The 26,481-nt window shown below is 37.3% G+C and overlaps 1 protein-coding gene across 1 annotated transcript in view; it reads left to right on the top strand.

Annotated features, from left to right (window-relative positions):
- Positions 1–26,481, top strand: part of prex1 (phosphatidylinositol-3,4,5-trisphosphate-dependent Rac exchange factor 1) — a 201,458-nt gene that overhangs the window by 168,812 nt on the left and 6,165 nt on the right. The window contains exons 28-40 of the mRNA XM_073061760.1: positions 5,694–5,782; positions 6,797–6,879; positions 8,272–8,362; positions 9,050–9,178; positions 13,271–13,312; positions 15,138–15,355; positions 16,197–16,299; positions 18,800–18,943; positions 19,505–19,610; positions 20,250–20,316; positions 20,896–21,086; positions 26,132–26,234; positions 26,352–26,419. Of these exons, the coding sequence (XP_072917861.1) occupies positions 5,694–5,782; positions 6,797–6,879; positions 8,272–8,362; positions 9,050–9,178; positions 13,271–13,312; positions 15,138–15,355; positions 16,197–16,299; positions 18,800–18,943; positions 19,505–19,610; positions 20,250–20,316; positions 20,896–21,086; positions 26,132–26,234; positions 26,352–26,419 (1,434 nt within the window). The remainder of the gene's footprint in view (positions 1–5,693; positions 5,783–6,796; positions 6,880–8,271; positions 8,363–9,049; positions 9,179–13,270; positions 13,313–15,137; positions 15,356–16,196; positions 16,300–18,799; positions 18,944–19,504; positions 19,611–20,249; positions 20,317–20,895; positions 21,087–26,131; positions 26,235–26,351; positions 26,420–26,481) is intronic.

Here is a 26,481-nt window from a genome sequence, read left to right as displayed (position 1 = left end):
ATTTATGTGTAGATGTAAATTGTGGATTGAGATTTGATTAGTGCAAGTAATTAAACAGGATGATTGGGCAAGTTGAATATTTGGATTTTTAAAAAAATCATTGAATAATGAAAAATGTGCATCAGAGCAGATTACTCAAAGAATGCTACATTCTGTAACAAGGCGATGCATTTCAAGCCTAACCACCAATTAAGTTTTGACTTTTGAACTAGGCTGTGTTGGCTACAGCCACCAGTACACATTTTCTTCAGCAATATCTGATGCTTTTATTCCAGCACAATAAGATGAATTCAACCAGCCTTGGTTTGCTTTTGTTGGTTTGCTGCAGCAAGAAATTTTTTTTATGTTTGTCTTTGTTAACTGCTCTGAAATCTCAGCACATTTTTTTTAATGTGCCAACCTCTTCCTCAGGAGTATTTACTGAATTAGTGAAGATTTTCATATTTTTATGGATGCATGTATTGAGTACAAATCAGATGACTGTGAAGCAACACACACAAAATGCTGGTGGAATGCAGCAGGCCAGGCAGCATCTATAGGAAGAAGCACTGTTGACGTTTCGGGCCGAGTCCCTTCGTCCTGACAGGCCCGAAACGTCGACAGTGCTTCTTCCTATAGATGCTGCCTGGCCTGCTGCATTCCACCAGCATTTTGTGTGTGTTACTTCAATTTCCAGCATCTGCAGATTTCCTCGAGATGACTATGAAACAATTTAGGTGACCACATAGCTGTAGTTACTTCATACACCTTCCCCCACCTCACTTTTCTGAAGAAATTAACCAAATGTTTTTTGTAAGAAGTTGCTGCATTTTCTTTTCCTACTGCTGTTTAAATAAAGCCTTCTGAACAAATTGATTTGTTTTCTGTTGTACTCCTGGCCTTACTCACAACCAATTGGCTGATGAGTCAAGAAATACTCAGGTCTTACTTAAGAGACTAGGAAAAGTCCCATCATAAATTACCTTTCATTTGGATGGTTCTCAAAGTGCATAGTGCTGTGGGTGAGAAGTCATGTTGTAGGCTATACTGAGTGAGGATGATACATTTAATCCTTTGAAGGATATTCATTAAACAGGTGGGGTTTTACTGACAGTTTTAAAAATGGTGAAACTTTCAGATGATCTTTTCAATTCCAGTTAACTGAGTATAGGAATTGTTTGAAATACTCAGCTTCTGTAGAAAGATAACAAAATCAATGTTTCAATGTTTGACTTGAAACATTAATTCTATTTCCAGCTTTTCCTTTCTTTTCCAGATTAAAAAAAACAATTTCATGGATTTAAATTCCCTTTATTTTTCATGATGAGAATTCTTTATCCTTTGTACAAAGTTATGGGTTACTTGTCCTGTAATCCAGCCTCTGTGCTGTAGTTTTGAGTGATGCTATAGCCTTTCTGGCCTAAGTTACATTTCTTTGATTTTTTGATTCCTTCTTAATAGTTAAAGTCAAAACTGTTATAACTGAGATAATATTCTGACCTTCCCTTTCCCTTCCAATGACTAATGGCTAATTATCTTCTCTTGACTTAAATTAGCAATAATAAGTTTAAGTAGCTGTGCTGCATTCAATTACTGCAAGAATGTGTACATCTTTTCTGGAAGTATTCAGAATTTAAGTAGTGGAAATATTACTTTTGTTTGTATAAATTGACTTGTGTACAGGATGCAAGTGAATGATGTCATCTGCCAGTTTTCAAACAAAATCCATAAAATTAATCCAAGAGTTTTGCAATCTGTTCTTTATGTGGTCTATAAGAACTTAAAAATGAAGCATTAAATAGTAGTTATAAGTGTGTTTTCTTCTTTTCAGAATGCGGATGCTTAAGCTGAACAAATCAATTGTTTCATTGTGCACTGATTTGAAACAGATTTGCTTCTTGTAACTTGTTCATGGTTGGTGTAGGTTTGAAATACCAGCTGTTTTAAAGACTTTTTTTCACTGGTCTCTGAACAATTTTCTCACGAGTTCAGTTGCAAACATAGAAATTTTTTTTCTCTCCTTTTCATGTTGGAGTCTTGCAGGTGAAGAGGTGGGGAAGAAAAATTGTTTGTTCAGGTGTCATTTAGAAATAACTTGTTAAAAAAAACTTCAGAACCGTTTCCAGCAGATTTTAAAATTTTGGCTGCAAAACTATTCTGAAATTATTTTTCAATTCCATAACAAGGATCATTAAGCATTCTTGGAATTTTTCTTTTAAGTGTGTGGACTTAAAAATCCGTGTTGGCTCATTTAAGAGATCAGAAAGTTGATAGTGGTTTTCATAAATTGTTTCCGAGCTGCTAAATAATGCAATTTGATTAATGCCTCTTTTGTAAAGGAGGATGCACTCACAATAAATCTATTTGTTTCACCAAAATTCATTGAGAATTTCCAAGGAAGTTTTTGACATTACAGAAAGCTTCTCTTGCTATAAGCACCCAATTCCAAATTATGAATGGAAATTCTGGTTGGGCTATTTATGAGAGGCACTCTTCAGCCGATCTGACTGAACAATGCTGTTTTCTATTGGGTTACTTGTAGCAGTATAATGTGGACTACTGACTACCCTGTATTTCCATATCCAACAAGGATATGAAATACTATCGTGTGTCTGTTTCCCAGACCCCTGTAGAGAGTATTATATTGAATAGAAATCTCTTTCAAATGTGAAATCCTGTAGAAAGTCATTGGGTATGTACAGCTGGTATGACAGCAAAGTACACAGCAGTCACCTAGAAAATGGTGCTTATTCTTGTCACTAATTTTGGATTTATACAAACCAATCCACACAACTTGTAGTTTTGATCCTCTGAAGTGAGGATCTGCTCAGTGATGGGACTTTACAGTGCATAATGTGGTGGTGGAAAGATGTTGGCACAGCAGTCTTCACCTACGGTAAAAGGAATTGCCTTTTCAGGATTGCTGCCAGATGAATGTTTCTAACTTTTCAACAAATGCTAAAATTGTTTTTATAAGTAGACCTTTGTCAAAGGTTTTAAAAAGTTTTTAAAAGTCAAAAGGAAAAAAATCTGAAAATATATTAAAAAATCAATAAATTCAGTTACACAACAATTGTTCCTTCTCGGTTGCGAAGTAAACAAAATACTAGAATCTTATGTAGATTTTCCACTGCAGTACTGTTGTTTTGTGCTTCCATGCTGGATTGAGTCAATGTTTCAATGTAAAGTCTCAGTTGTCTCATAGTTCAGTTTCCAAAAATTGATCAGTTTGATTTTCAAGTTTGCATTTCATGAATGCTGCCTATAATCAGACTTCACCTGAGCTTATTTTTATGGACTTAAGCTATTTTATATTAATTTAGTATTAATGCACTAAATAAAATCTGAGCTGCTTGAAACCCCAAAGGAATAATGGAATATGGAATACTTCAGTTTCTGTTCATTTTTTGTACTTTGCTTGTTGTTTTTCACTTGGGGCAGACCTTATCTAACTTTAAGCTTTTAGCAACACACACAGAATTTTGGAGGAACTCAGCAGGTCAGGCAGCAGCTATGGAAATGAGTAAACAGTTGAGTTGACCCTTCTTCCGGACTGGAAAGGAAAGGGGAAGACAGCAGAATTAAAAGTTGAGGGGAGAGGTGGAGGAGAGCTAGAAGGTGATAGGTGAAGCCAGGTGGGTGGGAAAGACAAAGAGCTGGAGAAGAAGGAATTTGACAGGAGAGGAGAGAGTGAAGAAAGAGGGGCATCAGGTGGAGATAATAGGTAGGTGAGGAGAAGGGGTGAGCAGCCAAAATGGGGAAAGAAGATGGAAGGTAAAAATTACCGGAAGGAGAATTCAATGTTACTGCGATCAGGTGTTGCTCCTCCACCCTGACAGTGGCCTCATCATGGCAAAAGAGGAGGTTATGGACTGACATTTTGGAATGGGGATAGGAATTCAAGTCAAGTCAAGTCACTTTTATTGTCATTTCAACCATAACTGTTGGTACAGTACATAGTAAAAATGAGAGAATGTTTTTTCAGGACCATGGTGTAACATGACACAATACAAAAACTAGACTGAACTACGTAAAAAAAAACACAGAAAAAAAACTACACTAGACTACAGACCTACCCAGGACTGCATAAAGTGCACAAAACAGTGCAGGCATTACAATAAATAATAAACAAGACAGTAGGGCAGTAAGGTGTCAGTCCAGGCTCTGGGTATTGAGGAATCTGATAGCTTGGGGGAAGATACTGTTACATAGTCTGGTCGTGAGAGCCCGAATGCTTTGGTGCCTTTTCCCAGATGGCAGGAGGGAGAAGAGTTTGTATGAGGGGTGCGTGGGGTCCTTCATAATGCTGTTTGCTTTGCGGAGGCAGTGTGTAGTGTAAATGTCCGTAATGGCGGGAAGAGAGACCCCGATGATCTTCTCAGCTGACCTCACTATCCGCTGCAGGGTCTTGCGATCCGAGATGGTGCAATTTCCGAACCAGGCAGTGATGCAGCTGCTCAGGATGCTCTCAATACAATCCCTGTAGAATGTGATGAGGATGGGGGTGTGGGAGATGGACTTTCCTTAGCCCGCAGAAAGTAGAGACACTGCTGGGCTTTCTTTGCTATGGAGCTGGTGTTGAGGGACCAGGTGAGAGTCTCTGCCAGCTGAACACGAAGGAGTGGTTGTCCATCAGGAAATTCTGCTTTTGGCAGATGGAGTGGAGGTTCTCAATAAAGCAGTCCCCCAATTTGCATTAAGTCTCACGACGCCGTTGAGGCCTCATCGAGGGCACCAGCTACAATAGACAGCCCCAACAGATTTGCAGGTAAAGTATGTTTGGGGCCCTGAATAGAGGTGAGGGTGGAGGTGAATAGGCAGTTGTCGCTTGCAGAGATGAGTGTGAAGAGGCAGATTAGTGGGGAGAGACCTATAGAACAAGGGAGTCATAGAGGGAGGGATCCCTGCAGGAATCAGAAAGTGGGGGGTGGGGATTTGGGGAAGGAAAAGATGTGTTTAATAGTTGGATCCTGTTGAACGTGGCAGAAGTTGTGGCACCTGTCCTGCTTGTAGGGATAAGTGCCAGGAGGGAGATCAATGAGGAGGACCAGGTGGACAAACGTATCACATGGAGATTGATCTCTATGGAAAGTGGGGAGGAGGGGGAGGGCAAGATGTGCTTCGGGGTAGGATACAATTGAAGTGGAAATGTGTAAATTATTTCCTTTCCTAGTACTTCTGCTATTTAAACAGGTGCAACTAGGATGTGTAAGCTATTGGTTACCAATTTGAGTTATTATATTCAGATACAAGGTGAATTGTTTAATAAAATACTGCTTCAAATATGTACGTGAGTGGGAGAGTGACTATGGTGTATTGAAATAATAATAACAGAAATAAATATAAAAGGTGAGCAAGCTGTACATCGACATGTACAACGAAAAGCATCATTTGTGGCAATGACCAACACAGTCTGAGAACGTGATTATTTATTCGCTTCTGTCTGGTACAGAACCAGGTTTTAAACATGCGCAATTTTCTGTGCATGTAAGCTTTAATGTTTTGAAAAAGTTTTGACTTTTAGCAAAAAAAAAGTAGAAGCTTGATAAACTGCCAGAATTTTATGAAGTTTCAGCAAAAGTTCATTCAAGATAATTGATTGGGTACTGGCCTTTGAGTTACAGACTACTTTATGAATGGGAAGTGCATAAGTGGAAATATGGTGAAGAACTTTATTACAGGAAGTTCCACTTGTTTTTTTTGGTATTTTGCAGTGAGTGCAACAGCAACAGAGACTCGGTACTTTCCTATGCCAGTGACCGCAGCAGGAGCTCTTATCTAGGAAGTGATGAAATGGGATCAGGTGAAAATTTTCCTTAAGTATAATACTATGAAACTACTTAAACTCTTTTTTCTAAGACTGCCCGAAATTTAACTAACTTATTGTATGGTTTAGCTTTGATCACAAATCTCAGGTCAGTACAATGGTGTAATGTGTTTGGGATAAGAAATCTGCCAATATTTGATTTTTGTAACTAATATTAACATCAGCACATGTTCGTAAATTCAGTTCATCCTGTCTTAATTATGTAATTGTCTGAAATGAAACTTCTGGATTCTGATTTTTTTAAAAACGTAGAACTGCGAGGATGTATTCCACAGTTAGCATCATCTACATTTTTCTGCATAGATTTTGATATTAGCCAATTTTTTCCTTAATCACAAAAGCTATTTCTGCCATGCATGCCTTGTTGACATTACCATTTGTTCTCCTTTAAGCTTAAGAATAGGGCAAGCCTGCTCAATCTTGTATGATAAAATTTAATGTATCAGGAATCATTGCTGAGCCCTTTATGTCACAAGTTGGCAGATCTAACCCATACATATCCCTAATGTGGACACCATCAGAGCCATATCTGATTACAGCAAAGTCGTCCTATTCTTGCAAAAAAAAAGGGACACCATAAAATTTGCCTCTTTAATTCCTTGTTACTTCTGCATGTTAACTCTAAATGCTTTTTGTGCAGGGAAACAGGTTCTCCTGGACACTAATAGCTTGTAATCTCTCACCATTTTAAAAAAAAACATTCTGCTTTTTATTTTTGTATTAAATTGGATAACTTCATATTTTTCCATCTGCAATATCCTTCATTCATTTAACTAATGTGTTTTTTCCCCCGAAGCCTTGCTGCATCCTCCTCACAGCCCACACTGTGTATCAACAGCAAAACCGCATGCAAGTTTATGAAATTTACAACTTGGGTGTATTTTAATCACCTTCCAGTATATGATTTGAAGATTGATCAGATGCAAGAATGTTGTACCTTCACCTCCTTGTATTTTTAGCAAACTGATGTTTTGTTCTCATTTTAAAAAGGAGATGAACTGCCTTGTGACATGAGAATTCCTCTTGATAAACAGGACAAATTGCATGGCTGTCTCGAGCACCTCTTCAATCAGGTACTGATACCTTAAGCATTAATGTGCAAATTGTGCCCAATAATGCCTGGCATACCAAGTTTTCATCTTTAAGGCTCTTTGCTTGTCTGCATTTCTTTTTGTGTCTGAATTGGAAATGCTGTTTCCATTTTGAAATTTGAAAGCAACGTAAAGTTTCAATTTTATAGTTGGGAATATTACCATCAGAATTAGAAAATCTGGCAATAGAGGAACTACTGTGAAGCTATCTAATTCAGAATAATTCCGATTAACAGTGAAATTGCACTGTTATCAAAAATTTATAATTTCATAATTGTATTTCCTGCAATCAAAATGTGTTTACAACACTATAGGATTACATCATGTACCAGCTTGAAGTCAAAAGATTTGTGCTCTTGTGGGTTCTTTAATCATGCCATCACTAGTTGATGACATTCCACAAGTCAGTAGCACAGAGTTCCACTTCTGTACATTTCTATAAATGAATAATCACAGACCTTAACATTCAAAGTGCTGGCAAACATCCTAGCCTAATGTTAAATTTAAAACTTAGGATAAGACCACATTTTTAAATTAATTCATATTTTGCTATCTTCATAACCTGGGTCCAAAGACACCTTGCTTAATGGTATTGGTCCATGGTATAAAAATGATTGGGAACCCTGCCATTGATGAAAATGTGGGAGTGGTGTGTAGATAACTGAAATGGTCACTTGTTTCTGCAATTGATATGAGCTCTATTTTACATTAACTGTGATCAGAAAGAATATTAGACACAAGGTGTCCTTTTGGCAACTACATTTGACATTTTGAATGAACTAAATACACTTGTAGGAAGAATTAAGGAAAGAATGGAGAGGAGTAATTATTTTGTGACGTGTTTGAATAGTTTGCTTTGCTCTGATGTTTAATGGATACACTGAGTTCTGGCAAGTACTAGAACATTATTAAAGTGATCTTGTTTTAACTGTTTTCAAACCTTTGATAATAGCGTATTGTTTGCTAACATTGGTGAAGAATGCAAAATGTGCATGGATTTAAACAAGAGCTTTGTGTTAATTTTCAAATTTTTAAAATCTTTTAGCTTTTACTTTAATCAGTACACTAACCTACAATAAAGAGCCATTTAGCGATACTGTTAATGGAGATATTTGTTTTTGAGGGCTTTGTGAAGAGAGAAACATTATTTTCCAGAAAAATGCTTGCTTCTCATCCTATTAGTTAGCTCTTTAAATCTTGCTGCTGTGTTTACCCACTCTAACATCCTCTTCCTTTTTTATGAATCATTTTCTCACCAGAGTCTTTCATTATGATTCTCAAACACTTGTGAAATAAAGAATCCAAACTAAGTTTCATGAACATATAAGAGATGTAAGCAAATTGTGACCCTTCTAAATATTTGAATTCTTCTAGGTGGATTCAATTGATGCACTTCTCAAGGGGTCAGTTATGGTCAAGGCATTTGAAGAGACAAATGGCATTAATACAGAATACAATGTACAAGGTAGCACTAGCATTCAAATTATGACTTATTATTTCTATCTTCTAGCTTGAAATGTTCAATCTGTTGAATACTTTTGAAGCTCTCTTTTCACTGCTATTGCAAATTGGTGTTCAAATGTTTAAAAAATTGTCTTACAGGTGTCCCCCCTCCCCCTTTACAAAGGTAGAGTGTTCCAATGAAATCTTTCTTAAGCCGAAATGGCGTAAAGCGAATAACCATTAATTTATATGGGAAAAATTTTAGTAAAAGTGAAAATCCTCTTTGTAATGCGAAAACAGGTTACTAATGTAGGTCTTTTGTAAAATCGAAGTGCCGTAAAGCGAACATTTGTAAACCCAGGGTACACCTGTATATTTAAAAAAGTCTTTAGGTCTGATCTCTTGAAATATTGTTTAAATCATATTTCTAACTTGTTTACTCAATGTAAAATGAATTTACACTCATTTGTAATGTTCTTGTGTAAGTATGGGCAATTACTAATTTGGGGAAAGGAAAGCACTACTCCATGGGTAAGCAATCTGAAATAAAGACCAGGTTTTGCCCTAGTGGCCAACAAGATGAATTTTTACAACAATCCATTTGCCATTTCATAGGCAGCATCACTGATGTAGAGATAAATGTTTGGACTTAAACAGATTATGAAAGTTATTGCAGAAATGTAGGTCACGGACTTCTTGAATCTTTCAGAATTTCAGCAGAAAGTTGACCGGAATATAAAATGTCGCAGTATTATTCAGACCAATGTGCAGGAAGACCCGTGGAACTTGCCTTGTTCAATCAATGCATTGGTGGACAATGTACAGGAGTATGTGGAAGGTTAGTGATGTATTTTCTATTAATTACAGGTCCAGATATTCTTGCAGTTGCCTTCCAGAATTTGTTGATAACAAATTTAATGAACAGTTCTTAATTAAGTAAATTAAAATAATTTTTAGATACCTTTACCTTATTTGTTACAGCTAGGCCAAAATCCTGAATGTGCATTCATCATGGGATGTCTAGATGCAGAGTCTGACATGAGTCAAAACCAAATTGAAATAATTTCTCATAGAAGTGCCTGCGTTCTTGGTTCTTTACTGTCATGTACATTTTGTATTTTAAATAACTTATTTCCTAATATTCAGCAGGCAGGATTTACAGATAACACACAATAAGCCCTTCAACCCATGGTGTTTATGCTGAAAATAATGCCTAAAAAGGCTCGGTCTCATCTGCCTGTACGTGACCCATATCTTCACATTCTCTGAATATTCATGTGAATACCTGAAAACTTTTTAAATGACAGTTTATATGATTTAACCACTACTTGTGGCAGGCCCTTTTCAATCACTTACTCTCTATGTGTAAAAAACATAAAAGAAGTCACCCCATTCATCTCCCTTAAACATTACTCCCTCACCATAATTGCATATCTTCTGGTCTTTGGCAAGTCTCCCCGGACAAAAATGATGACAGTTTGCCCTTAACCCATTTATGCTGTCATAATTTTATAAACGTCTATCAGGCTTCTCCTCAGCCTCTGATGCTCAGAGAAAACAACTCAACTTTGTCCACTTTTATAACCCACACCCTGCAATGTGGGCAGAATCCAAGTAAACCTCTTCTGTCTCCTTTCCAAAGCTTCCACATCTTTCTGTGATGGGATGACCAGAATTCCACACACTGCTCCCAAGTGTGGCCTAACCAAAGATTTGGTTGACTTACTCATAGTTTTTAATACAGGACCACTGACTACTCGATCATTTGGGATTCCGCTATTGGGAGGAGCAGGGGTGATATCCTAAGTTAAGAACTGAGTTAAGTTGATGTTATTAGCTGTAATACAAAGTCCTTAATACAATCACAGGAATTGGAGGGGAGGAATACTCCATTTGCCCCTTCCCTTGTATCATTTTGCCTTTCAATAAGGTTTTAGACTATAAGACCATCAAATATGGTAGCAGAATTAGGCCACTTGGCCCATAAAGTCTGCTCTGCCTTTTAGCTGTCACTCTCCTGCACCAGTCATCTGACACATCATTTCCTTAACATCTGAAAATCTACTGATTTCCATCTTGAGTTTTCTTAGTGAAAGAGCTTTCTCAGACCTCTTATTTGGGAATTTTCTAGGATTTACTGTTCGCAGAGCAAGATATTTTTTCCATCCGTTCTGAATATCTGACCCCTGAGATTGAGATTCCTGCACCATGCAAGAGAGACATCATCCTTGACAAAGCTCAAGAATTTTGTACATTTCAATGAAGTCACCACTCATATTCCTGAACTTGAGGGAGTATAAATCCAGTCTACTGAATTTCTCCTTTTATGTGAAATTTCCTTTCCCTGAAATCCATCAAGTTATCATTTTCTGAAGTTCCACTATTGGAAGTAGGCCTGTTCCTTGGTTGGGAAATCAGACCTGTGTTCACTAATTCAGATAGAGTCTCACTAGGCCCCATATATAATCAGAGCAAGTTATATCTATTCTTGTATAAAAATTCTCTCACAATAATTACCAACATTCCTTTTGTCTTTCTAATTGCCTGCTGTTAATATTCAGTGATTGGTGTACAAGGACCTCCAGCTCCCTTGAGAATCAATATCTTTCATGCTCTTCCCAGTAAAATATAAAGTGATCTGTTTCTATATTGTGTATTCTTGCATTCTTTATGAGCCAGTGAAGAGCAAAAATATTGTCCAATTATTTGTTACTATTTCATTAACATTTTAAAAATTCACTTGTAACAACTGTGACAATTGATAGACAAGTGAATATCCATTTCCATGTAACTGTGCTTGCAGCTAACGTCACTGAAATAATAGCGAGGGTGGAAGAAAGAAACTCGAGTGAGCCATAGTGCATCATTGAACATGATCATAGCTTCTATTCCACCCACATACACTTGAGTCACATTATCGTTTACTTCCCCAGTCGAAAGATAATTTCTAACACAAAAATATATTTCATTACCATGATCTATAGATAGTAAATTTCATTACACTTCTGCATTCATTCACTGAAACAGGAGATTGCTTCTCTTTGGGATCTGTATATCTTAAAATACTCAGATATCGAGTAACTAATCATCTGCATTTATGTAATGGGCATATGCCTGGGGTTAACACAGGGCTCAAGATTTCTTCCAACTGTGTGGAAGTTTATACAGTAAATAAGTTGGTTTAGTTGGCAGGATAAATTTATGTTTAAAAAAATTGTAGCTCAGCTTGTATGCTAACTCTGCTATTGGACAGGAAGGTAACAGATGATGAGGACTTACACAGATTAGGAGAAAGGGCGTACAGGTGGTAAATGAAATGCACTTTGGCAGTAGAAATAAATTTTCTAAACGGAGAAAATCTAAAAATCTGAGATGCACAGGGACTTGAGAATCCTTGTGCAGAACACCCTAAACGTTAACTTGCAAGTAGAGTCGGTGGTGAGGAAGGCAAATGCAATGTTAGCATTCATTTCAAGAGGTCTAGAATATAAGAACAGGGATGTGATGCTGAGGCTTCATAAGTACTGGCGAGGCCTCACCCTGAGTATTGTGAACATTTTCGGACTCCTCATCTAAGAAAAGATCTGCTGGCATTGGAGAGACAATAGACAGTAGGTGCAGGAGTAGGCCATTTGGCCCTTCTAGCCAGCACCGCCATTCACTGTGATCATGGCTGATCATACACAGTCAGTACCCCGTTCCTGCCCTCTCCCCATATCCCTTGATCCCACTATCTATAAGAGCTCTATCTAACTCTCTCTTGAATGCATCCAGAGACTTGGCCTCCACTGCCTTCTGGGGCAGAGCATTCCACATATCCACCACTCTCTGGGTGAAAAAGTTTTTTCGCATCTCTGTTCTAAATGGCCTACCCCTTATTCTTAAACTGTGGCCTTTAGTTCTGGACTCACCCATCAGCGGGAACATGCTTCCTGCCTCCAGTGTGTCCAATCCCTTAATAATCTTATCTGTTTCAATCAGATCCCCTCTCATCCTTCTAAATTCCAGTGTATAGAGGGTGCAGAGAAGGTTCACAAGGCTGATTCTGGGAATGAAAGGGTTATCATATAAGGAACATTTGATTTCTCTGAGTCTGTACTTGCTGGAATTCAGAAGGATGAGGGGGTGAGCTCACTGAAACCTTTCAAATTTTGGAAGTCCTAGGCAGAGTAGATGTGGAAAGGGTGTTCCCCATCGTGGGGGAGTCTAGGACAAGAGGGCACAGCCTCAGGTTAGAGGGGCGTCCATGTAAAACAGATATGCGGAGAAATCTCTTTAGCCAGATGGTGGTGAATTTGTGGAATTTGTTACCACAGGTAGCTGTGGAGGCCAGGTTGTTGGATGTATTTAAGGCAGAGATTGATAGGTTCTTGATTGGCCACGGTATCAAAGGTTATGGGGAGAAGACCAAGGAGTAGGTCCGAAGAGGGGAAAGAAGGATCAGCCAGGATTGAATGGCAGAATAGACTTGATGACCAATGGCCTAATTCTGCTCCTCTGTCTTATGGTCTAATATTTCCTATGTGACATCAACAGTTTTCAATGCAGCCTGAAAGTGAAGCAAATCTCACTTGCCCTAATCATTCCATCCCCCGTCTTTTTGCCTTATTATTACCTCTCTGACCCACCCCACCTTCTCCTGTCTACATTGTTTTCTTTTGCTTTTTCAGTCCTCCCCTCTTCCCCAGTAGCATTTACCCTTGCCTACTTTATCCCATTTAAAGTATGTCTTCCCACATACTGCTGCAACAATTTTCTTTGGTATCTTTTAATTTGTTTTGACTTGATCATTATGCTTAATCTTTCCACACCATGATAGACACCATTAAAAACAAATGTTTTAATATTGCTGAACAAACTTTGCAATAAAGAGTAATTTTCAAAATATTTAACTATTGGCATTTCAATAATCATATAATTCTTTCCACAGATGGAAAGAATCAATTACTTTTAGCTCTACTCCACTGCACAGGTAAGAAATGTTACATTTAGCAATTATGTTAAAACAGATGAACATCTGGTGCAGGTGAAAGGCCAGAACCAGCAAATAAGATGAGAAGATGAGGCCACAGGCAGGTTGATGGAGCAATACCTTATCTCCCGCCTAGGTAGCTTCCTACCTGCCGGCGTGAACATTCAACTCACAGACCTCCATTGGTACCCCTGCCCCCCCCCCCCCCCCCCCCTTACCCCATCCCTATCTATAATTTTAGTCTGGTTCTCTTTCTCTCTCTTTTTCCCCCCTCACTATAATCTCTCCCCCCAGCCCTACCTTTCTTTCTCTTTTATTTCCCATAATTCTCCACCTTCCCCCTAGCCCATTTCCCATCATCCCTATCACTTCCCAGCTCTCTATTTCATCCCTCCCCCCACTTCTTATCCCCCCTCGACCATCCCAGGTTACTTCACTCCTGATGAAGGGTTTCGGCCTGAAACGTCGTCACTACTTCCTCCCATAGATGCTGTCTGACCTGCTAAGTTCTGCCAGCACTTTGTGTTTTTATTTAAATAAGATCTTGCTTTACTTTGTAAATCATTTTTGATTTAATCACCTTCTGCAGCAAAGATTGTTTTCAAAAGAGCCCTGGACCTTAATGTTAGAATATAGACTAGTCTAATGTACGGTAATAATGTGCACTTGATGGTTGCTAATTACGTTATTGTCATTTTCAAATTATAGTTCATTGTAAATCAAAGAAAAATGTAACTCCAATATAAAGCATTGTCTTATAGGGGAGTGCTCTGAAAGGAACTCCCTTTCAAGTTAATAAAATTTCATTGTATTTTGTGGTAATGTCAAATTACCAAATTTCAACAATATTTGCAAGTTGTCATGCATTTTAGCTGAACTGCCAATTTAGTTATTAAATAAAACCTTTCTGGTTGACACCTATTATTTTTCTAGTTTCAGTTAAGTACAGTATCTTTTTCTGAGGTGGTATAGTTTCCTTATTCTTCATTTAAATTCTGTGTATTAGATTAGGCACCCTTTATCAATATATATATATATATATATATATATACACACATAAAATTTATGTTGGCTTGAAGAACAATTTATTGTTGATGACTTTACGCCATCCACAAATTCTGGTACATTTCTCCCTGCATCAGTTTGCCCTTTCCTTGAATATACCATAATCATTATACTAGAAAATAGCCCTAGTTCTGTCACAAACATTCTTTCACAACTTGGCACTCAGAAAGTGGGTCCTTGTATAAATCTTTCATTTACAATTCATTAGAGTTTATTTGGATAATTTAGAGTATGCTTTAGTTTTACTTATTTCTTTGGTCAAGGTGAGATTGCATTATACTTCTCAACTATTTAGAATTCTCCACTTTCTTACTAAGTATGAAAAGAGTGTGCTTGTTACGATTTAGCAAGGCAGCGATTCAGTAGTTTATTTGCTTAGTCTAGTTCCAAACATTTTTGTGGCAAAAACTGTATATACTGTACATTTTGAAACATTTCCAAACCTTGTTATAAACAAATGTCCTTCAACCGTCCTGCTAGCCGTTCATTCACCTGACTCAAGCTTTCTGCACTTCTTTAAATATGCATAGCTTCAAGAGCAATTTGTGGAGCTCTATGGGGCAGTTGTCCCTTGGTTATGCAGTACACAGTTGAGTTTGTATGCCCATCTACTAATGAATAATTTCAGTTTTGGTTATGTTAGATTCTTTGGAGCCAAGGAAAGCTTACTAGTAACACTTCAAAATTAATTACTGGAAAACTGTCTGCACTAATTTTGACTACAATTCCTGATTCCATTCCAATCCCTGATTCACTACAGACCTGGATTTGCAGTTACGACGGGATGTCCTCTTTTGTCAAAGTCTTGTAGCAGCCATCTGTAGCTTTTCTGAACAGCTGTTGGCTGCTTTGAATCACCGATATAACAACAATGGAGAATATGAAGAGGAGGGTAAAGAGGCCAGTAAGAAGTGGCTTGAGCAGATAGCTGTTACTGGTGTCCTTCTCAACTTTCAATCTTTGCTCTCCCCCATTGTGGTAAGTAATTGAAAGATTACAGATCACCATTCTCTGTACACGTTGTTAAACAACATGAAAATCATGGTCCATAACATTTTTCATTGATATTGTGGCTTGCATTTTTAGAACAGAAATTGAAAACATATTAGTAAAACCTTTAATTATTCAAGTTGGCATTTCAAATAAGAATTTGAATTTTCAGTTCCACTTTGTCTTTAGATGTGTTATGGGTGAAATTCCTGTTCTCTTTCACTTCAGTGATTAAAATTTCACTTATTCTTGTTAGCAACCTTAACTATTCTAATAAAATTAGTGAAAAGGGGAATTTCTCATTCCTGCTTTGACATATCAGCTGCTTTTTTTGGCTTTTATTTAGAGCATTCAACCAATACTCCTGAAACACTGCTACTGGCATGCTTGACTTAATGCAATCTCTGTTGGCTCTGTTTTCTTGAAGTGTTGTAAGGTTGTTGGGTTTCAAAGAATTTCCAGATGGGCAGTAGTAAATATCAAGCTACAACAGTTTGAAAGTCTCACAAATGTAATTGATAGGCAAGCAAGGTTGAAAGTAAGATTAGAGAGAACATGGGGCCTTTCACTACCATCCTCTTTGTGACTCTTCACTCATTCAAGACTAAAGCAACCTGCAGGCAACCTTATGAATTAACCTATTATCCTTTTTTCTTTGTATTCTCTATAAACAATAAATGTTTTATTTGAGTTATGTTAAAATAAGTTAATGTAAAGTACTGATACGGGTTGAAGTAGTTGGTATGCGAGTTACTTGAACAATTGGGGTTTTTTTGCATCTGGTGTTTGGATTCTGTAAACTAATTATTGCCATTTTCATTCTGCACAGAAGGATGAACGCATTATGCTGGAAGACACCAAGGTTGCACTATCTGATTTGGACAATGTAACTTTCCATTTTAGACATCAGGAGCAGGGATATCCAGTAGCAAGTAAGCAATTCATACATCTGCTACTTAATTTATGGTGATTTTACTAAACATTTTCAAAGGAAAGTGAAATATTATGGTAGTAGTTATGGGGAGGTGTTGGTTATAAGAACTTTTTATTGCTGGCTGTTTATCTTTTTTAGTCAGCTGTTTACCATAAGCATCAAATAATTTAGCAGTAGTGTGCGGTAGAAGGTTAGGTGCTTCTGCTGATGCTTATCAAATGTGTTCAAACTTGCTTTGTTTAGGTTGGGAAATACTTAATTCAGTGGAGGGAGAAATTATAGCTAAACTTCAGTATCTCAGTTGAGAGTACTTAATTTTAACTGAGGGAGCTCAGGAAAATTGATATAGAATAGTTGGGATTAAGCAAGTTCTATAAATACAGTTGTGTGAGTATGTTAGGATAGGGGAAAGGGGTAGTGGAGTGTTAGAAACTATTGAGATGCATTCTTATTATTGATGAACGAATGGATGGGCCAAGATGGTTCCCTAATCTAATAGCATCATGAGGTGAGATGCTAATTAGGTGCCTCCAGCATTGTTTATTTTATGTTTCTGTGAATTTTTCTGAACAAAAATTAGATTTTTGGAGATTTTCAACTTTTGGAAGTTTGAGCTTGTCATCAAGAAACAAACTTGTTGGTTGATCTGTACAGGAAATATTGTGCTTGTTGGTATATTGCTTGGGCCTTAAGCAAGATGAGTTCATTGGCTTATTTTCTGCTGTGTAATGAAAGAGATTTAAATTTTTCCAGACCTATTATCTTTTACATGTTACAACAAGGTGCTAGCTCAGCTCTGACCTACACCTGTAAATTATACAAGTACGTGGTTTGTATTGTCATGCCAAAGCCTTATTTGCACTGTATGAAATATAACTCCAGTGCTTGCAGAATAAAAAAAAAAGCACTGGGAGTGGTTTGGTTATAGTCTAACTGTAAAATATGTAATTTCAGTAAATAAAGGGAAGTTTGTCAAAGCTTTAAAGCTGTAATTTTTCCATTTATGTCTGTATGGCATATCTTCCATATTATTGTACATTTTAATTTGCTGTTTGTTCTTAGGCTGGAAGTTTCAAATAAGAGGAGCAATGTTATTTAGAGCAGGTCACCTTTTTAAGGGATTTAAAAGACTTGATAATATCTACTTATAGGAGATACTCCCCACTTATCCTTTGAATATCCTCATTTAAATAAAGGCCTCTAACTCACCAACAAAATTGTCTGGTTCAGTGAAATCTGGTATCTAGAGTACATGTTTATTTCTTCTGTTCACTCACCTGGCCTTCTATTAACTTTTGATATTCACAATATATAATGTTAATTAATCCTGCTTTAAAAATAATGTACATCTTGAGGTCAAATGCTTCTATTAAAGAAAACACGATTGTAAACTCTGTATGCATTTCTGTAATATCCTCAAGCTTATTGATTTTGTGAAAAACCTTGAGGTTTTTCCTACATCTGGATGCAGTCCTTCACTGTGTGACTGATGTTTTCGGCCTGTAATTTAACCAGAGAGATGAATGTTTCAAGATAGTATGGTGACTCTGAATGGACCTATTACTTGTGTATTGCATTGAATGGTCACATTTTGTGCTAATAAATTCACTGATTCTCATTTCTCTTTACCCACATTCTGGACATTGACCCATTCCAGATATTGTAAGGAAAAATCTCATCTGCATTCTAACAGCTAGAAACTGCTATTGATGCAGAGGACTCCAGTTTGAGGTCAACCCAAGGCTCCTTTGTCTTATTAGCAATTACATTTGGAGCCTCTGTGAACTAAAAGACTTGTAAGAACTTGTCTTCAGTGTGAAATATTTTGCAGTCCAGTTGCCAAGTATTTCGGTCTATAGTTGTGTTTAACAAAAGAGCAGGAGATGAGAAGAGAAACACTTAATAGAGCTTAATTATATGGAATAATTGCTTGAATAGACGGTGGATTCCAATACCTTTCTAAAAGTACTTGATAGTACTTGAAGATGAAAAATTACTATTATAGAGAAAGAACCAAGTGGAGTGGGACTAATTTGGAAAGATTTTACAGGAGTTGTGAGAAGGGTAAACGGAACCAAATGTCTTCCTGAATCTGACATCTCTGTTGAGCTAACCTCCAGTTTGAATTAGCAGAGTTTTGGTATTAAGTTTCTGACTCACTGCATATTGCTTTTCATTTTTTCTTCTCTCTCAGACTTTGGAGAATATCTATTTCTTTCTCTTGTTATTTGCTGAAATGAACTGAAGCCTTTAAGATATACCTGAGTTTTTGAAAGGTGTGGACCCGAGGTTTTTAATGATCACGAAGTGTTTGTGATTATTAAGTATTTGAAACTTAAAGTGCAGGTTATTCTTCACACGTATTTTGCTTCTGAAAAATTGCTTAGCAGTAATCCCACCCACCCTATGTTGTGTATAGAGACATGACAGGTAATCAGGTTTTGGTTATATGAAATCAAAATATGTCTACACTGATGGTCTTGATTTTATTGTTACAGACAACAACATTACTTATCAGGTGGATGGAAGCCGGCAAGCACTGAAAGTTATTTTTTACCTCTATAGTCACAACTTTACAGAGTTGCCTTCCAAGTTTCAGAATGGTGGAAGCTTAAAATTGCAGACAGTACTATTTACTCAAGGTATTATATTTTCCTGTTAATATTTCAGCTTTCCTTTTGAGTATGTATTAACAATCCCACAAACTCTGAATTCTCCTGAATGCTTAATTTAAGGAATGCTTTAAATTATTGGGGTTTTTTGTTGGTGTATTTTTTTCTTTAAGCAGTAGTTGGACTCATAAGGAGTCACAGCACTTGTAGCTTCTTCCTTATAAGCCATTTGCTTTATGCTATGATATAAACTTGTATATAAGATCACTGTAATTTAATTGACCTGTTTCCTGATTATAGTTCATAATATATTTTGGTCAAAATGGTGCTTTGTAATAAAATGCATTTTATGGCGACACAGTCCAAATTAAACTAATTACAATTAAAGAAAAATAAATCGGATAAAATCATTCATGTGCTTCAGTTAAGTTATTTAGGAAGCTGTGTGTTGAATAGATGCTCTTTCTTCTTATTCCTGAAGGAGTTGATTGTTCATAATCAGTAGTTTTGTGTGATGACCAGCCAGCCACAGTAGGCTACATCAAGGCTTTTTTTCCCTTTTCAATTTTATTTTCTAATATTTTCCCTTAGCTCTTGAGGGTCAATGTTATGCAGAAAATACAACAGCAGAAGAACTTCAACAGCAAATCAATTCAGCATCTCTTGATAAAGTTAAATATTATCACCGAAAACTCAGGTAAGATTTGGGGGGGGGGGGGGAAAGAACAAATTTACCTTCTGGAAGATCAGCTGTTGTGCAAGTATTCTTAAATCTATTCAGGATCTTGTGAACAGGCTAGATGTATATATGAATTCTCTGTGCATCAAGATTTCTGAAAAATTTACATTGGATTAAGATTACTTTGCACTTTAAAATATAAAAAAAATTTTGAAATTAGATTTAAAAAAATACATATTCGATCTGCTTAGAATTGGTATTTGGTTAATAGGTAGTTTGTTCACTAGGCTTATCTGCTGGATCTGTCCTAATTTAAGTTTGAATTCCATTCTCAGTAGGTGAATTTTGGATCGGTCAATTTAAGTAATAGCCAAAATTGTGCAGCAAAAGTTGGGTTCATAGTGGGTGTTAATATTTACCAGGACAGAGTTATTGGGTAGCTTAATTTTACTTTTAGGAATCAACACTGCCACTACCATCCTTTATGTTCAAAAGAGCAACACGTCCTGAGAGGAATGGGAAGAAAAATGATGCTCACGTCTCTAGTCAAGTTTTAGATCTGATGCAAGCTGAATATTGCAATTACATTTGGGGTATTTCTAAATGTGTCTTCATTGAATGATCAAATGGACTTCTAAAGTTTTGATCTTTCTGCAGGGCTTTCTATCTTGAAAGGTCTAATTTGCCTTCTGATTCTTCTGCTACAGCCGTAAAGATAAATAGGGTGAGTTGCATGGGAAGAGTAGACAAACTGAATGAAGTGTGTTTTTGATATCCTCTATTAAATCATCAATTTGGTTAATTAACATTGTCAAATAAAGTGTTCCAGTTTTTAAATCCTACAGTTTTTCTAATAAATTGGTTCTTAGTGTGGCAAAATATAGCAACCTGTCTATAGCTTTCTTTTTTATTTTATTGAATTGTCACTTAAAACATAAATTTAGCTTGCATTTCTCATTTTGTGTATTGTCAACTTAGCCATTGTTGCTTAGAGCAAACATGCGAGGGAATGGAATGAAAGTACATTATGATTGGTGGGAGGAGGTTTTAGTGAAGCAGAAATACAAGCACAGAACAATTGTGTTGGATGCCTTTTCTGTTTGATGGTACAAATATAGTTCAGTTTTATGAAATCAACATGTTAAACTTTATTTGATCCCGTAAAGATCCTGTGCAGCAACATCTAAACTTAGTCTTTAGTTGGGGGAGGGCTGGTGAACTGAGAAAGAGCAAACATTAAACTATGGTGCCATTCATGGTTTTTTAAAATAAAGTAAGATTTACTAACTTTTTAAATTCATAGTTGCTGCGTCCACTGAATGCACTAGAGGAACTACAGCGGCTTATGGAGTTGTACATCGGTCCCAAACATTCGACGTCTGTGACAAACCCGAGTAGTAATCTTTCCGGAATTGCAGTCTTGCCAATATCCTCTGAACTGTGCAACCGGCTTGGAGCCTGTCAGATTGTTATGTGCAGCACTGGCATTCAGAGGTAATTGATATCTTTTCAGTTAGCCTCAGCTTGTATTTTAAATCTGTGCAGTGTCTTTGTTGGAATGCATAAAAATAATCTTAATCCTGAAATATCAGTGGTGTCTGGTTTGGTTGAGTGTTTACATTTGTGAAATAGATCTTCTTTTGCTCACTTGCACTTCATTAATAATGCTGCAATCCTGACCTCATGGTTGGTGTTATAAACCCAGGGACCCACAGCACTGCCTGAGTTCATGTTAATTTGCAGTACATAGGCATATCAGGAGCTGTAATCAAATCACGAACAACAGAAAATCTGCAGATGCTGGAAATCTGAGCAGGAACACCAGGCAATAGGTGAAAGTTGAAGGGGGAGAGATGAAGCAAAGAGCTAGGAAGTTGATTGGTGAACGAGACAGAAGGCCATGGAAGGAAGGAAAAAAGCTGGGGAGAGGAAGGCGATGGGCAGGCAAGAAGATAATATGAGAGAGGGACAAAGGGATGGGGAATGGTGAAGGGGAGCATTACTGGATATTCATGCCATCAGGTTGGAGGCTACCCAGACAGAATATAAGGTGCTTTTCCTCCAACCTAAGAGTGGCCTTATCCCAACAGTGGAGTTTCACCTACCGCCTCTCTCTCTCTCCCCTCTCCCCACCTTTCAAATCTACTCCTCAGCATTTTTTCTCCAGTCCTGCCGAAGGGTTTTGGCCCGAAGCATCAACTGTACTTTTTCCATAGACGCTGCCCGGCCTGCTGAGTTCTTCCAGCATTTTGTGTGTTAGCAGCTGTAAACTGGGCTGATAGTTTTCTTTGGTTTACTGGTAAGGTTACTGGACCTGCAGCCAATGTTCGGGACCATTGCTGCAGAGACACAAGTTTGACTTCCACCAATTCACTTGGGGAATTTCAATTCAAATAATTAAATCAATCTGGAAGTAAAGCTGGTCTCAACTGTAACCAGGAGACTACCAGATTGTCATAAAAAGAATTCATCTGTTTCACTTGCAGGAAGTTGGGAATGGATGATAAAATGCCCAGATTTCCAGCAGGATTTTTTAATGAACAAATGAACAACAAAATATATAGCTTTTGAAGTGGTTTTTATAGTTCTCTGCAATTTGAAGAGAAATATGGTCGACAGTCCTCCAGCCATATAAGGTGATGGATGCAGCTTTCCGAGATTGTTTGAACACTGTGCTTCTGATTGTGTGATGTGTGACACAGATGCTGTGATCCAGAGTGTTAATGGGTGGTTCTGTGGTTATCGTTGAAGCATAGAAACTGCTAGTGAAGCCACTGTTGATCATGGTAGCAAATCCCTGCTCAAGCAAATGTGCAAATAACACAGATCAGCGGTGTTGTCAATAGGGAAGATGGTTGTGTGAGACTTCAGTAAGGTATAGATCTGTTAGAAAGTTGGGTGGAGCATCATTAGATGGAATTTAATCCTGAGTGACACATTTTGGGAGGATAAGTAAGAGCAGGACCAATTTCAGTGAACAGCAGGGTGTCAAGCAATATTGATTAAGAGGAAGACCTATGTTTTCAAGTTCGTAATTCCTTGAAATTAGCAAACAGGTCAATAGGGTGGTGAAAAAGGCATATGGCAAGTTGACTTGACAGACTGAAACATAGAATGCAAGAGTTGGGTAATTATGTTGCAACTTTACAAAACACTAGTCCGTAACACAAGGGGGTATTATGTGCATTTCTGGTTGCCATTATATGGAAGGATATGGTTGTGCAGAGGAGATTCGCCACAATGTTATCTGTAGAGGCTGGCTTTGTTTTCCCTGAAATGAAGGAACTGATGGATGACCTGATAGAAATATGTAAGATTATGAGAGGCATAAATAAGATAGAAAATGCTTTTCTTATGGTTAGGGGATTAAAATCAGGAGGGTATAGGTTTGAGGTGAAAGATAGGGGCTATAAAGAGTTATTGCGGGGTTAAGTATTTTTTTCAGAGAGATTGGTTGATATCTGGAATTTTCTGTTTGGAGAAATGACAATTGCTACATTTAAATGGCACTTAGACCCTTTTTATTAGGCAAGAGACAGAAAGATGCGGCCCTAATGCTGGCAATTGGGATTAGTGTAGATGGACGCAGTGGGCCATTTCCATGTTTTGTTAGTCAGTCTTACACATTCCTATCACCAGATACTGAATGCCAAAAGCTTTCGTATCCTTTTTCTGCATTCTTAAACCAGAACTTTGAACACACTATTGGCTGAGGCCACCTCTCATTCTAGCGTATCCCCAGGGATATGGCCACCTCTCATCTTGTGACAATGCCTAAGTCAGCAAAGTCTAAATAGTATAAATTTCAATTTGCCAGCAGTCTCAAAACAACAGAGTAGGGTTTTACTGCAGTTCTGGGAACTGCGGAAATGACACCCATGTTCTGCATTATTATAAAAGCTACAAAGCTTTAGAATGTCCCAGTACCACAAATTAGCATGAATATAATGGACACCATAGGCCACTTGCAGATTAAAGCTGATCATCAAATGCCAGCTCTTGTTTGCACCGGATACAGTGAACTTGGCACTGAGTTTGGTGCAGCAATTTTAGTGGAAGAAGCAATTGTGAAACTTCAATTGGAACACTTTGTGTGTGTTTTTTTTTTTGAAGAGTAATTTTGGCTATTAGTCTGGTCCCATGTATACCTGATCAAGGTGTTCTGAAAAGAAACAGAAGTCCTGTTTCCTTGTTAGCATTTATCCTTTACCAAAACTATTTAAAGAAATAAAAATTGACTATTTCTTAACCTATTCTGTTTGTATAATGATGCTTTTTGGAAATTGAACCTTTTATGTCTAAATAGATGGCCAATTAATTAGTTATGAAGCATTTGTGAAATCACAATTTCATGGCTGTTGTATATAAGTATAGATTGTTCTTTGGTACGGAGGAAGTTCGTGAAACCTGCCTTTCCACCTGACATTTGAATTGTCAATAACATGTGCCTTTGTTTCTAATTGTGTAGAGGAAGAGTGAAGCCAGGAAGTGACATTCTGAGATTGTTACAGCAGAGCCTATACTTTTAAACTGAACTCAAATACTTGATTGTATGCACTGCAACAATTATATGCTTTACAGTTAGTCCCAGTTTCATTTGTAATTTCTTATTCCATTCCTAACAGTTACTTACATCAAAATATACTTGTGCAGAGCTTGTTTATCTTTTGGGTTTGTTTTCCTTTTGATAATTGTACAAAGAAAGCAATTTTTGTTTTACTGTATTGAATGTTTGTCTTTGACATACTGAAGTGCACAGAATAAAATTTAGAACTTGTATATCCTCAGTAGTCACTGTTCCAGTGACTGTTAAGTATATTTATGTACCTTCATGGTGTTCTGCTGCTGTAGCCCATCCCCTTTAAGGTTCAATACGTTGTACGTTCGGAGATACTGTTCTGCACGCTACTGTTGTAACACATGGTTATTTGAGTTACTGGCACCTTCTTGTCAGCATGAACCAGTCTGGCCATTCTCCTGTGACCTCCCTCAATAACAAGGTGTTTTCACCCACGGAAGTGCAGCTTACTGAAAATTTGTTTTGTTTTTCACACTAGTCTCTGTAAACTTGAGAGACTTTTGTGTGTGAAAATCCCAGGAGATCAGTAGTATCCCTGCCTCGCACCAACAATCATACCATAGTCGATGTCACTGAGATCCCATTTCTTCCCCATTCTGATGGTTGGTCTGAACAGCAATTAGAGGCTCTTGGCCATGTCTGCATGATTTTATACATTGAATTGCTGTCACGTGATTGGCTGATTAGATATTTGCATTAATGAGTAGGTGCACAAGTGTACTTAATAAAGTGGCTACTGAGTTGTATGCTTCAGCTTAGAACTTACCAAAACAGCAATGTGAGGTTGGGTAGCTGTTTATTTGTAAAATAAATTTTGCCATATCTAGGTTAACCAGGTTCTGGACCCAGACCATCCATCTGGTGCCTGACCTGCTTAGTTCCACCAGGAGTTTGTTGCTAACCAACGTTCTGTTAATAAAGATTGTTTTCTGTAGTTTCATGTACTCTGTGTGATCGTACAACGCAGAAATTGTTTGAATATGGAGATATTTCCCAACAAAGGTTAAAAAATGTTAGCATTATAAAACCGTTGTAAATTCCTCTTGTTTTCAACCAAACCAGAACTCTCCAGATGCATATTTAATTATTTAGATTATTGGAAAGATAATGGTAGAATTTTATACTTTATAATCTTTGGACAAAATGCTAACCTTGTAAAATTCATCTTTGCCTGTGGAAAAGCATTATCAAACAGCAGATATTGGAAATCTTAAATAAAAGAATGCTGGAAATACTTTGCCAGTCAGTCAGCATCTATGGAGAGAGTTGATTACCTTTTCATCCAGGTCAGGGAACATTAGAAAGCAAACATATTCTGGCTGCAGAGGAGAGGAAGGAAGAGATCATACACAGAAAAGTGGGGAGTCAAGAAGGCTGAATGACATAGATGGTGTTTGTGCTGGTTGAAAGAGTGTTGAAGGTGCATCTGATTTATTTGAGGAGGTGTAAAAATACAGAGGTGTATGAGACCGATGCTGAAACAGAGAAAAACATAGCAGTTCTTAAAAAAAAGTTGAAATGATTGGGAATGTTGGAAATATTCCACTAGTTAGGCAACATTTCTGGGAGAAGTAAAACAGTTAATGTTGACTTTGCATCTAATTGGGTCTGACATAAACTTGAAAGGCTGGGTGTGTGAAATAGTGGAATTCACAACTAAGTTCTGAGGGATCCTTGAAAGATCAGTTGATGTTCGTTGTACTTGCATTGTTGAAGCCATATGAAGGCCCAAAATCAGAGAGCAGATTGAGATAGAAAGTGTAAGTGGCAGTCTACCAGAAGCTTAATGTGATTCCTGTGGACTGTTCTTGTACATTTGAGAATTTGTTCAAGGGAAATATAAAATGGATCTCTGTAGTGGAGTTTATTGTGTAATGCACTATATTTTCTCAGGCTCTTCTACATAAATCTCGTGAATGGACTCTAGATGTTGGTTTAATAGTTCTATAATTTTATGCAGGAGTACTTTAAGTGTGACCCTGGAGCAAGCAGTCATTTTGGCTCGTAGCCATGGACTTTTACCTAGATGCATTATGCAGGCCACAGACATTATGAGGAAACAGGTAAGACCTTCAAATACCAATTAATTAGACCCATGACCTAAGCCTTAAGTTCCTTAAGTATACAATGAAGTTACTATAATTTGAGCACATGGAATTGTTCTTTTTTTCATTTTTCAGGGTGCAAGAGTTGAGAACTCTGCCAAAAATTTAAAAGTAATGGATAAGATGCCACAGTCTGTACCAAGGTAAGTTATAAATTTTTTGCTGCTCTATTTATGTGTGAGGTTTAATAGTTACATCAGTGATT

Source organism: Hemitrygon akajei, chromosome 11 (assembly GCF_048418815.1).
Source record: "Hemitrygon akajei chromosome 11, sHemAka1.3, whole genome shotgun sequence".
Taxonomy (NCBI): Eukaryota; Metazoa; Chordata; class Chondrichthyes; order Myliobatiformes; family Dasyatidae; genus Hemitrygon; species Hemitrygon akajei.
This window is presented reverse-complemented; position numbering and strand designations above follow the sequence as displayed.